The sequence below is a fragment of the Lutjanus erythropterus genome, chromosome 16, assembly GCF_056507025.1.
Source record: "Lutjanus erythropterus isolate fLutEry1 chromosome 16, fLutEry1.hap2, whole genome shotgun sequence".
NCBI classification, from domain to species: Eukaryota; Metazoa; Chordata; class Actinopteri; order Lutjaniformes; family Lutjanidae; genus Lutjanus; species Lutjanus erythropterus.
In genome coordinates this window covers 27,734,674-27,748,423 of record NC_139332.1, presented here as the reverse complement: position 1 = coordinate 27,748,423, position 13,750 = coordinate 27,734,674, and the positions used below count along the sequence as shown (strand labels likewise).

At 39.6% G+C, this 13,750-nt stretch overlaps 1 protein-coding gene across 3 annotated transcripts in view; it reads right to left on the bottom strand.

Annotated features, from left to right (window-relative positions):
* Positions 1-911: 911 nt before the first annotated feature.
* Positions 912-13,750, bottom strand: part of atp9b (ATPase phospholipid transporting 9B) — a 52,227-nt gene continuing 39,388 nt past the window's right edge. For 2 of the 3 annotated variants that reach the window (XM_084738649.1, XM_084738650.1), the window contains 13 exons: positions 13,639-13,731; positions 11,722-11,805; positions 10,938-11,108; positions 10,382-10,480; positions 10,163-10,252; positions 8,829-8,973; positions 7,483-7,547; positions 6,419-6,574; positions 6,057-6,121; positions 5,029-5,137; positions 4,873-4,930; positions 3,679-3,882; positions 912-1,641 (listed from right to left, as the gene is read on the bottom strand). In XM_084738649.1, the coding sequence (XP_084594775.1) occupies positions 1,505-1,641; positions 3,679-3,882; positions 4,873-4,930; positions 5,029-5,137; positions 6,057-6,121; positions 6,419-6,574; positions 7,483-7,547; positions 8,829-8,973; positions 10,163-10,252; positions 10,382-10,480; positions 10,938-11,108; positions 11,722-11,805; positions 13,639-13,731 (1,476 nt within the window). In that variant the 3' untranslated portion in view covers positions 912-1,504. Of the gene's footprint in view, positions 1,642-2,751; positions 2,785-3,678; positions 3,883-4,872; positions 4,931-5,028; positions 5,138-6,056; positions 6,122-6,418; positions 6,575-7,482; positions 7,548-8,828; positions 8,974-10,162; positions 10,253-10,381; positions 10,481-10,937; positions 11,109-11,721; positions 11,806-13,638; positions 13,732-13,750 lie in introns of all 3 variants that reach the window. The other variant, XM_084738651.1, reaches the window with a different exon arrangement.

Genomic DNA, 13,750 nt, shown 5'->3' with positions numbered 1-13,750 from the left:
GAATTTCCAGAAATCTTGACCCAGTTACTCAAGATCATACACCGACTTTGTTGTCAGCGGTTTCATGCAGGAACTATTTTCTTTCTCCCAACCATATCACCGCGCAGAAGGAAGCGTGCATCTACTCATGGACGAGTAGAGTCACAAGTCCATCTCCCAGATTTTTCTGTTAAAACTGAAAAAAAAGCTAAAAAAAAAAAACTGCATTGCATTGCCGTACCAATCCAAAGTATTTTGGACGGTCTTTCAAATTAGGGTGTAACATTGCGTGCGTACTACTGAGGAAAATTGGGAGCATTTTTTACAGTAAGGCGTGTCCCTGAAAACAATGTAAAGGGCGTAGGTGGATTATCAGCTGTTCTCGCCACTATTCTCGCAACCACCCTGCATTTAGAAATCCCCGGATGGTCGCTAGGCAGGGAGATCTCCGATTGTCTGGTATGAACATGAGGCTCGTGCTCCCAACAGCATGTGATTTAAACATTAATGGTGTCGTCCTCGGCTCACACAGCCTGTGGATCATCCTGAGTAACCGGGTCATGATTTCTGGAGAAAGTCAATGCTGTTGAGTTTTTCATACATAATTTTTTTTTAACCGCTTTGAGCACCACGTCTAGTTCCATTATATTCAAGAGAAGGCAGACGTCTTTACAGCTGATATCTCCAAAATTCATCAGCTCACACAAAAACAATCTAGATGGATAAGCAGAACTACAGGTAAGAAGAAAAATATGTATTTTCGATTCTGAGGTGAACTGTCCCTTTAAAAATCTGGAGGACATGAAGCAGCAAATGCACAGAAATTCAGTTTGATGCAAGTTCCAGCATTTACTGTATGAATGTCATCATCTTATTTTTGTAATGCACGTTTGTACGAGACTTAAACGCAGTGAGGTTTACATTGACAGCAGTAGTAATCCAAGGCTTTATTTACAGTAATGTAGCAAAACATCAAAATAAATGATTTATTTTATCCCTTCAAGCAACTCAACACTGTTCACAGATGCAGACCAGCAACTGGAATTAATACCTAGAATAAAAAATAACACTTAAAAAAATTCTGAACTCCACATATAAAAATCGAAACATTGAAAGTAATGCATCAGAACTGTATAAAATGACACTTTAAGCTGATTTGTTTGAAATGCTATAAAGCAAAAGAAGGCAGATTGACCCTTTTCCAACAAAATGAGGTCATGTGTTTCAGGCCTTCTCAGTGCAGTCACTTACACCATCTTGCTCTTCTTCTGTGCGACTAAATCCATTCTTTTATAGTCTGTTTTTATGTGCTCCGTTTTTTCCTTTCAAGTCATCTCAAGTCTCAGTCACATAATCCAAAGAAGAATTGCTTATTTTCTCTCCACTCCCCGTAGTTCCAGTGGTTCCTCGACCTCCACAGGTCACCTGTTCATCACTGAGGACCAGTGAGTAAAAAAAGTGCTGAAAATACAAAGCTCAGAGAAGCACAAAACTACAAAACAAACACGAGTAATCCAAGTTTGGCTCATGAGGATAGTTTGGAGTAGCTCGGAGGTGAAAACTTGCGCTTCAGGTATTTGATTATGTAGAGAGGAAGACAGCTGACCAACGTGATGGCGGACACCTTCCACAGGAAAGGCCAAGTCGTGATGAACGACAAGTCTGCAAGAGCAAACAGAGGCGTTAGTGTTGTGTTATGATTGGACGGGAGAATGAGCATTCAATTCAAGCGATGCAAGAGTCGACATCGCTTGATCACAGGAGATAAAAGTAACATGACGAGTTGCTTAGAAAATCAGAGACTGGTCTTGATGTGTTGGATTCAATCACAAAAGCACTCAAATGAAAATTTAAAGGTATAGTTCAGATTATTTGAAGTGGGGCTGCATGAGGTATTCATCTATAATCAGACGCCTACAGTAGGTGGCGGTCGACAAGCTCCTACTTTAGCGAAGCAGCAGGAGGACCAGTGTGGGAAGGAAGCTAAGCAATGAACTGCTGTGGACGGGGTCAGCAGCAAAATGCATTTCAGCTACCTAAACAAATTAATGTCAATTTAGTTGAACAATATATTTAGAATATATTTAGAATATTTTCTCTGTTTTATATTGCCATCAAGCAACTTTCTTTTTCAATGGGAGACGAAATCGGTAATTTTACCTCACAGAACTCAGGAGATGCTGGTCTTCCGATGCCTCTATCGGTCATTTAGTTAGCATCATTGTGTGACTGAAGTTTTTTAAAAGGTCTATGTTCTGTGAAGTAAAACTGCTGTTTTTGCCTATGGAGTTTGGTTGCATGAGAGAGAGTGATATTTGGCCAATATAACGATGGTTTCTCACTGGAAACGGCGGATGGTGGTCAAGATATTCTAAATATAATGTACATGCTTTTTTATTTTATTTTATTTACTAATTTATTTTTAGTCTGCATAGCTTCCATGGTGGTACTCCTCTCTGCCTCTCCGAACTGGGGCACGTTGACGGCCATCTACTCTCAGTAAAACACCGACTATGGACAAGTGCCTCATACAAATCCACTTCAAAAAGTCTGAAGTATCCTTTTAACAGCTGAATATATGGCATGAGACAAAAGAAACAAGATAATAAAGACCTGCAGAGCATACAACATAAAAAAAGGACAAAACTCAAGTCTCAAATGAAGTGAACAAAAATGACGACGCAGTAAAACGGCACTGGAACATATAGACATAATAAATGCAGAGGGACGGATGAGGGAATGAGCAGGTGACTTTGCAGGCTGCACACCTACCAAGGAAAGCTCCAAAGGACACCCTGCCTATGCCTGTTGCCAACATACAGAAGCAAAAGAAATGCAGCAGAAATCGAGTGAGTGCAGTACAAAGGTCGGCAGTGAGGAGAGAAACAGAGAGACGGAGGGGGGAGGGGGGATAAAAGCACAGAGCTGGGGGCTCGACACTTGGGTGCCAGGTAGCATTACATCAAAATCAACACAAAGCAGGTGCAGTGAAGAAGACTGTGGCCTCATGAAACGCTCAGTCTGTTTAATACTAGACCTAACAAACAAAAAGTAAAGTTATTCTTGTATTGGTATTTGCAGCAAGTACAGCAAATGCATTGTGAGTATCCATGTGTAAACCAGATGACATCCCCAGACTACTACAACATCAATATAACACAAACAATCTGCAAAATTAGGTACTTGCAACACATCAATTAACATTACTCCTGCACATTTTCTGAATAACAGCAGCCAGAATCCCTCTGCTGAAAAAACACTGTCCCTTCCAAAGCGATTTCAAGAAGAGAGCCTGGAGTTTTCAGCTGGGAAAAAAACACCTTGTTGGACGTAGCCCTTTAATGCATTAACCAATCAACGGATAATTGAACTGGCAATTATTTTAATGAACCATTAATCATTTCTGGAACTTCTAAAAGATTTATTGGTCCCAGTTTCTCAAATGTGAAGTGAATTTCTTTGGGATTTTGGATGGCTGGTTGGAAAAAATATGCTATTTTATTAAATATATTATATTTGTCACATTAATTTATCTTACTTTGTAGGTTGCACAGTTTTCATCAAGCTTGGGCAAATTAAATTATTCAAAACTTTAATACATACATTTTGGAATAAAAAAATAACTTTTTAAATCTTTACATTCTCACAGATACATGGTCAATATATACAAACTTCTGAGGAAAAAAGATGAGTACTTACCAAAATACTCATTGAGGAAGGCGAGTGAGGCGAGGTAGCAGGCCAGGCTGAAGAACTCGGCCAGCACCATGAGCCAGTGCCACGTACGGATCGTCAGCGCCACCATCAGCAGCTCAGTCAGGATGAGCGCGGTGAAGGAGATGGCGACCACGTGCACAAACTCCGACTCAAACAGCACTAGCGCGCCATACATGAGGATGCCACCTGGTGGCGCCAAAGGAAACAAATCCACCAGATGATTTTACCAGACCAGTTTAGTTAACTTTTTAAGAAGAATCTAAACCAGGATCAGTGAGAAGAAGTTTGTCTCCGTTTGCCTGCAGGAGCTTTTCTTACATTTTTCTTCATGCATTCTTTCTCAGTTTGGCTTGGTGCAGCACAAACAGTTACCATTTAAAGATTAATGTGTCTGGAGATAAGAACTGATTTAATAACTTTATTTATGAGGCTAAAAGATGCACAATGTGCTCCAGTGTGTCTCACTCTGGTTAACATCTTGAAGTGTCCAGACACTCACTCATCTTTGGGCGCCAACTGTATCTTGATAGCCTTTCATTTCATCATAACACGACACAAATTGAGCTTAACAGCCTATAACTGATCACATAATTGCTTTTTCATACAGTCTTTATACAGTGCATTCCAGCGAAGCAAACTCTGTAATAAATTAAGCCCGATTGGCGCCTAATATTTTCCCCCTCTGCTGTCGTCCTCTCATATCGTCTTCACATTTCTTTTTTCTTTTTTTTTTTCCACAGACCTGGTATTGGCCTTTAATTAAAAAACCTCGAGCTGTCAGGAAGTCACGCTCGAGCAGGAACATAGATCTTTCTCACACGCTGCATGGCTTAGCGATTACAGAAATATCGATTTACTGGACGGACAAAAGGCTGCATGTAAAAGCGGATGGCGGCTGGAAACCTAAGATACTGAGAAACGGACTGTCTGGGAGTTTGAAGGGGCCCGGGGACCCTGGTATTAAGACACAGTAGAAATGATGAAATGGTGGTTGAAGACTTGCTTTGACAGTCTACAATACCAGACTGGTCTTTTTGTTTTGTTTTTTACAAATACAGTCATGCTGTAGTTGGTTCACATAAAAACTTACAATTTAATTTAATGAAGCTAATGTGTTCATCTGCCAGGTAACATGATGGTCAAATATAAGTTTTACAATGAGTCTGTGCAGCTTACCTTGATACACACTGATCAAAACCCAAATGAGGAAAGTCTTGAAAGATAATGAACGCCCCTGAAAGACAGAAACATCATCCATGAGTGCAAAAGACTGTATGACCTGTTAAAAATTGTTACGGCAAAAAACACATATTTTAAAAAAGAGCACGGTACCTTGGTGAGGTCTTTATAAAGTTCTGGGTAGAGAAGAGCCATCTCTGGCTTCACATCTTGGTCCAGAACCAAGGAGAACACAGGGAACATGGTGTAGATGGTTGCATACCTGCACAGGACAAAGTGGTGTACAGAGAAATGAAGGATGGGCAACAATACTTCATGCCTACACGGTTCAATAGTGATGTCATCTACTGATCAGTATAAATATCTTGAAGAGCACCTGACATTAAAAGAAGTGGTCAGCATTCTGTCTCGGTCATCAGGTAAAGTGCTGGGATCTACACTGAACAAGGTTAAACGATGTGGTGATCCTGTATCCCATACTTTAAAAAACCTCAAGAACACGTGTTCTGTGTCTGATTACGCTTTTGGTTTTTGGATTTTCCATGAACATACAGGTCGTATCACTGTGCATCGCAGAGCTATTTGTTCCTCCTTGGAGAGTCCAGAAATTTACATCAGACTTTGATTGTTGTTTGAACTAAACAAAATTAAAACTGATGTTCAATTTTTGTTTTGCTGTGTTGTTTACTAAGGGACCCACACTTTAGTAAAATGTCTTCCATTTATGTTGATTTCTTTTGGGGGGTGTGATGAAAAACCTGAGTAACTTTTTTGTATCAGATTTTATATTCCAAGTTTCGGAGAGAAGGCAGAATATTTTGTGAAGGCAGAATATTTTGTTTAAAATCGAGCTTTAAAATAATCTGTGATTTTGCAATTAATGTTTTGACCACTGCGGCAGTAATTTCGGGGTCTTGTAAACCTGTGAAGGTGGTGTACATTGGCCAAATGTTAACTTTTTCACATCTCAGCTATCCAAAAACTGTAGTATTTAAGTAATGGATAACTATGATGCCAACAGGCGATTCAGAGACTGTCAGCATAGCCTCTACGTTAGCAGTACTGGACACACTGGCTGCATTTGTGAGGTGGTGGACAAAACTAAACAGCAATTCCTACATTTTTCGTCAAAATGCTCCATAATCAAGAAGGTTCAAAAGACTTTTGGAGATGGTACATACCCAACCATGAGGAAACCCTGATATAAGGGCACAGAGGCAAAGTAAAATATGGAGGAGAAGACGGCCTGAGGACAGAAAACAAAAGTCATAACGTTAGTTAGTTGGGAACTTTATTGTCCACAATGTGGAAAACTGTCTCTGGCTTCACCACACAGCCCAAATTAAAAACAAGAACATTAATTGAAAACAGACATAAAGAACAGAACATCAACACACATGACTTTAAGACAGCGATGCAGTCAATTAAAAAAAATCCCTGAAAGTTTTGTTAAATCATCAAGAGACACAGAGTTTATCTTCATTCATAAAAAACAAGCTTTGTGAAAAAACGCATTCTGTCAGTGTTTTAATTCTGACTGTACCTGCATGGTGGAGATGATCATGCCTCTGTGCATGACGAACTGACCCAACGCTGCAGAGCGCTTGTAGCTGTTCCTGCCGTGAACCATGAGCAGGCGGCCGATGTGCTTAAACTGAGTGATGGAGAAGTCTGCGGCCAGAGACGCCTGTTTCCCTTCCTGATCACACACACAAGTATGAGAATGAGCAACGCTACCACTCTGCAAAGCACCACAATTTCAGTATCATCTGCTTCTAATAAACGACACAAACCTCAAAACTGACAAAGACAAATACAATACGTGAAACTTCAGTTTCAAGAGAAGCAGGGGAGCTGTTAGTTATCAAAGACAGCTCTTCATGCTGTTAACTGTTGTTCCAGTTCTCCAAAAGTTCTTTATACTTCAGTAAGACATGTGGTCTTCAGGGACAGATATCACCACTGACAGAAGTCAGGCTTTTGATGACTTCAAGATTTATGAATATATAAAACCAACTGATGAACTTGTAAACAAACAAAGCAACCTTTAAAAAATACAAAAAATGAAAAAGCTTTGTTTGGGAGTTGCATTTTTAGAAGTCCAAACATCCTCTAAGTAGATCATCATATAAACCGGTTGTCTTTCCTGAAATCTTCACAGCTTTTTAAGCTCCTGAATAATGTTGCGCTTTTCATCCAACTGCTTAATAATCTCAAATGACATGTGAGTTTTTCCATTATGTAGATTTCCTCTACTATCTCTATCCATTTACCCTGTTTCCCTATGATATCTGTTATATTTATACCCTCCTACACCTACAGTATAGACTCTTATTTATACATTTTCTTTAGTGAAATTAAAATTACTCAGATACCATGTAGCTCACAGCGGCATCATATGTATGTATGTATGTATGTTGTACAAAATTCTGTATACAATTTTCCAAGGCATTAATATTTTTTGTATTTTAATTTTGTACACTTTTAAGTACTAATGGTTTTACTACTTACTGAATTGAGTCCTTAAGATGTTTAATCAAGATCATCAGAGGTTCTTTGACTTAAGTAAGTGACAGGGTGTGTGCGTTTTATGTACGGTTACTTTACCTTTCCTTCAATTCCGATACCACAGTCTGCAGCCTGGATCATACTGACATCGTTTCCTCCATCACCTGCACAAAAAGTTAAAAAAGACACATTTTCAGAAAAGCTACACATTATTTTACAATGTATGAATGTTAACCATCATTTCTTCTCAACAACATTTAGAGCTTTAAGAGGTTTATTAGGAATCAAACTTGGGAACAAAAGAACAGAGGATTTCATGTTGTTTGTTGTCCTGTTTGTCATTACTACGCTCAGTGTAAGAGCTGCTCCTGACGATTTAAGTCTCTGTGTATAATATTGACATGGTGCTGTCATGCTATTTGTTGATTGTTGTCATGGATTCTGTATCATAAGAGCCGTCTCTCTCGTCTATGCAATGCACGCTCTGTTTGTACCTGCGTTTTTTTCATCACTGCTTTTATCATTGATTATATTTTCAATTAGCCTGATATCAGACTGAATTGTCAAATTGTTACACTTAATTTCCATTCTCAGAGGAAAAAAGCAACTCAGTGGAGTGAGCGGATTCAAAGGTCCAGACCCAGGCAAATTTCCAACGCTTTTATGATCAGTATCTGTGCTTGTCAGTTATTGCCTGCCTGGGGAATACAGATGAAAATGAGCCTCAACTCTGGCATATCTTCAAAAAATGGTATAAATAAGCCAATGTCCCTGATGACTGCACCAACTATGCTTGAGAAAAAGTGGCACACTTTGCTGTGTGCTTCTCTAACTGGGCTTTGACCGCCATCTTGTGGAGATAAGAAGTAATATTTGGTCTGGTGTGTTACAGTAATATACTTTGATTCTGAGCTTTAATGCATTTTCATCATTGAAGCTAAATAGTCACAACTGGGACATGACAGTTCAATATATAGTTAGTTTTATAGTACTTCTCAATCCACTGGACCAGTTATTCAGTGTTTTTCAGTCCTGGGTCTCCAGCAAAAGAAGGAAAAGAATACTGTAACTTTTACCACATTTTTTGAACTAAAAGAAAAGAAATTGGCCGTTTTAATTGATTGTTTTTTATAGTGATCCTATTTTGATCATTGATTGACTATGAAGACTTAAAAATCACTCAAGGCTTCTCATTAGGCTTCTGTGGTCTGATGTGCATCTATGATGGGGGGCCAAACCATGAAAAAGTTTGGGAACTCCTAATTTAATTAATCTGTCCTGTGGGTTGTTTTACACTTTGTCTAACATTTTCCTCCCTAAGGGACTGAGCTGAATCTACACAGACACCCCCCCCCCCCCCAACAGAATTTCCCAGGCTGCCCGTGGACAGAAGCCAACAATCGTCCAGGCTCGTAACACTGCCGCCACATGTTGTCAACACTCGCCTATGGCGCAGGTTCTGTTGGCTGTGTGCTGCTGGAGGAGTGTGACGATCTGGGCCTTCTGAGTCGGGGAGCAGCGACAGCAGACCACCGCCGGACACTGACACGCCAGCTCTACGAACTCATGCTCGTAATACCGCAAACACACCTGCAACACAACAAAACACAGTTTACTGGACATGAAAGATCGCAGATGTACTTACAGCAGACAATACAAGTGAAAATTATGGCTGCAAATAATGATTATTTCATTGTAGATTGCTTTGTTTTCACAATTATTAACCTGTAAATTGCCAACAAAATCAATGTCTTCAATTGCTTCTCTTGGCCAAGCAACAGCCCAAAACCTAAAGACTCTTCATTTACTGTTCCAACTGACAAAGAAAAGATTAAACCTTTTGGTCATTTTTTTTAAGCAAAACTTTAAATTATAAAAATATGGTCACAGCAGGGCAGCTACACTTTGATGCCATGTTTATTGTTGCAATCAAATTATTTGACCTCTTTTGAAATAAAAACAATAAAAATAGTTGGGAACTAATTTTCTTTCAATCAATCAATTAATCAACAAATTGTTGTAGCTTTAGTGAAAACACTAATCTGTTTCACTTCCAATTAATGTAAACCTCCTGCTTATCTGTTAATCTGGTTTTACAAGGTGCTTCAGTTGATCAAGATTCAGGTGAAACCTGCATGGCGTAAAGCCCTCTGCAACACACTTAAAACTTGTGTGAAACTCAGTCAAACTCTCAACTTCGTGAAACTAGTTTCCCAATAAGTTGCAAAAGGACTCCTGCACAATGTTTAACTTGCAATATAACATTTATTTGCATTGTTTCAATGCAAGATGTTCATCAGGCCACAGACTAACAGCCACTCCCTATTTAACACGGCTCCTTCTTGACACATGATGAAGGTCTGTACTAACATGCCACAAATAAAATTCATATTGCAAGTTACATAGTGTGCAGGAGTCCTTTTGCAACTTTTTGGTCCACTCGCCCCGCTCTAGGGAGAAAACAATACAACAGATGAAAAGTTAACAATCTAACCAGCTAATTTCAGTGCAATAAATCCTGCAACTAGCTGCGTCAAAGTTTTACTGTGTACAGCCAGCTTTACAAACAAGTTCCAATTGTTCTGTCTCATAAAAAAATGACCAATATGTTTCGGTGATTAGTTTTCCTCTTCAAATCCTAAAGGCCCCTGGTTGAACTCCAACGCATTAGTTTTGGCTGAGAAGTACTTTTTATTCTCTCATTGCCTGTTTGGCTGCATCCTCAGCATCATCTGCTGCGCAAGGAAATGTGACTGTGTGCTGCGCTGTGTTGTAGTACCTCTAAGGAGTCTCCAGAGATGACCAGAGCACAGTCATGTTTCCTTCTGAAGGCGTTGAGCTCCAGATGGGCCTCTCCTCTGTTTGAGACCTGCTCAAGAGCCACACAATACAATTAGCCAGGAGGATACCAAGGCTTTTTGTCATCATCTCACATTAATTAGGCGCATTATCATTACATCAAAGCAGCGGGATAGAGAGCAAGTTAAAAACAGCATACCGGTCTAAAAACGTGGATGTCTTGGTTCCTGGAGACCAAATGGGAGCTTTTGGCGATGCATGTTGCCGTCTCAAGCTTGTCTCCTGTCAGCATCCAGATCTGAGCAGGAAATAAGTTAAACAATTAAGAGGACTGAATATGTGGCTTTAAAAAGGACAAGAAGTTGAACTTAAGTTTCAAGTTTCAATGTTCGGTGGCCTTGTAGCTCAGTTAATGAAGCGTTTGCCCCATGTACTGAGGCTGTGAGTTGTCTGCAGCGGCCATGGGTTCAACTCTCGCCTATGGCCCCTTACTGCATATTATTCCCCGACTCTCTGTCCCCCTTTCCCGTCATATCTTCAGCTGGCATATCAATTCAAGGCATAAAATCCAAAAATTCAAGGTTCTTTAATACTGTCTGGTTTTATGGACACATGAATACAATTAACGTCCAATAGAAGATTATAATGTTTCTTCTTTTTGTGGATTTCCTGACTCGCTGTTTAAGAATGTGGGGTTTATACTTGTTTCTGTCAGCAGCAGTAACCTTGCAGAAGTGTTTTATTTCCTTGCTAACCTTGATTCCAGCGTTCCTGAGCAGCTCCAGGGTGGGCCTGACATCAGCTTGTAGTTGGTCCTCCACTCCGGTCAGACACAGAAGCTCCATCTCCCTCTCTAAGCTCTCCACCACTGCTGCAACCTTCAGGGCTCGGTCATGGATACTCAGCTTCGCCTGGTTGTAGCGGTTCTGCACATAAAGGAAGACGGAAAGGGGAGATACAATGAGAAGGAAATGGTGGGTTTAAAAGGGTTGCAACAGACCAGGCAACTCAGAAATAAACTTGTAAAATGCCATATTCGCATGGAACTAGTATTACCCAGTAATTTGTAATGATCGCAGAGGTGATCTTAATCCAGTGCAAATCTCAAATCAAGTTCAAATCTATGAGAATGAAATCTCAAAAGATGAAGAGATGGGTGACATGCATGGCAGCATGCAGTAAGGAACATTTCTGAATGAAGGAAGTCCCCAGGTGATTGTAGTCTCAGGCAAATAGAGCTAATGACAGCACAAATTAAAAGACGAAAATGCTGAATAGAGATGTCATTACTGTTGCCATTATCCAAAGGGAGAAACAAGACATTAATCCTGTTCCAGCTGGGACTGTTTATACAGACTAAAATCAAGCATCAAAGAAGATATTACAACAACTAAATGAAACAGTTTCTTATTCCCAGTTATGCTGATCTTGTATAACACTAACCTCTAGTTCCATTTCAAGAAAATATGAGATTTATTAAAGGCCTGGGCTGCATAAAGAGCAGGATAAAACATCATGAACCGTAGTGTCCATCCACACCTCAAAGTCCTGATACTGCTCCTCAGACAGAGACTTCTTGGCCACCACCAGCGTCCTCAGACCTTCTCTGGCCATGTTCCCGCACTGACAGAAAGGAGGGAAAGATGTTTGTAAACAGAGATACTTTTTTTTGCAGACAGATTTTCCATTTTAAGTATTTCTCTAAAGCTCTATTTCTTGGCTGAATTTGAAGATCTGTGTCTGTTAAAATCAAAGCTTGTGTGTGTTTAATTATGTCTTCTCCCCAAGATGAATATAAATCAAATGCAGGACAGATCATCTGTTCTATTACAGCAGCTGCTGTATAAGTACACCATGTGCTACTGTCAATAGCAGCATATTGTTACCAACACCAAAGAAATCAATAGTGAATAACATCGCCTCTGGTGTAATCTAGAGGACACAGTAAAACAAAGGGATGCATAGCGGTTTATTTTTGATATGACACACCAATGGGGCGAATCTGTCCTGTTGATTGGTTATTGACAAGCAGAGTAACTGCAGCGCCGGCTGATTTGACAGCGGGATATTACAGCCAACAGGACATCATTAGCACCATTGTTCGAGAATATGACATACTGTAATTACTTCAACTTTATGTAGGTCACTAATTAAATCAAACGCTGCCCCCAGTGCTAAATGACTCAATAATGCCAATATAATTATGAACATATGCACACAAGACCTTCGACCACCAGACTGGTGTAGACACGGCTCGCTGATCTCCGCATGAATGTCCTGATTAAGAGTGGCTACTGGACTACAAAATTATCATCGTGCGTGACAATGCATATGTTTATCTGTTGCTTATAATTACCCATTTCATAAGAGCTTAACAGCTAATCTTCTCATCCACACTGGCTCATTTTTAACACTTAAACATGAGACATGAAGAATGACTTTGGTGTTGAAATTGAAGATGAATATGCAGCTTAACCTGTCTGACTGTTTTACTACTAATAGTGCAAAAGGACTATAATTTAACATAACAGACTATATATTACCTCCAATGAGATGTAATAAAATAAACCCAGGTGTGTCAAAGTTGTGTAATAAGTGGATGAATACAGTGGACACATACAGTTACTGTTTACTAGAACATGTATATATTGGACAGTTCTCCTTTATTGTGCAGTCTGTCTTTAGATAATCCCCCAGATATTCCTACGAAATCTACTAAAAGTCCTGAAAATCCTCCTTTTCTACACTAGGAGATTCATTTCATTTAAGTCAGTCTAAAGAGTTCATGCCTCTCAAAACTCTCAGCCTTAATTTAAGGGAGGGACTTTTCCAGTTTCATAAAGTTTGGAGGACTTTTACAGCTTATTTATGATCAGATTGTTGGCAAACAATAATAGCAGGGCTCTGCGGTCTGACACGGGGACAGTAGATAAATTTTAATTAATTTTTAATTAAAAGTATTTCTAGGGACAGTTCTGTAGGCGCAGGGACAAGTCACTACCTAATTCTACACCCTTGCAACAAACTGTCGGTAAAATGGCTGCAAAACTGCCTTCGCTCGCGAGTACGATCCACTCATGTCAATAAATTTAAGTTCAGGGCACAAAAGTAACAGAATATCTGGATATGTATTAACTACTTTGTGCTGTCTCACTGTGCCTGTTGGTTGGTGTATTTAATTTTTCTCTTAAAAAGCCAAATCGCTAAAACTGATGTGCTCTAGTTTAAAAAGCAAGACAATTAATTTGAGTGACAAAAAGGTCTCCACCTGTTCTCATCACAAATAACTTGTAAGACAGTACTTAAAAAAGAAGTTATTTTTTAACAAATAACGCCACATGTATAACAAAGCAAAACAGCAAAACTAAAGCTAATTTAGGCAATTTATAGGATGTGACATCAAGGCTAAGCGTGTGAACAAGTGCAAGTCAGAACAGACACTGCTAGAGCCTTTACCTCTTCTTCCAACCAATCATTATACTGGACGATGCTCGCCATGGCAACATCAGCACCCTTCATGTAGAAAGTGATGTCTCCTGTTGACTCCTCCTAAATCAAATTACAAACG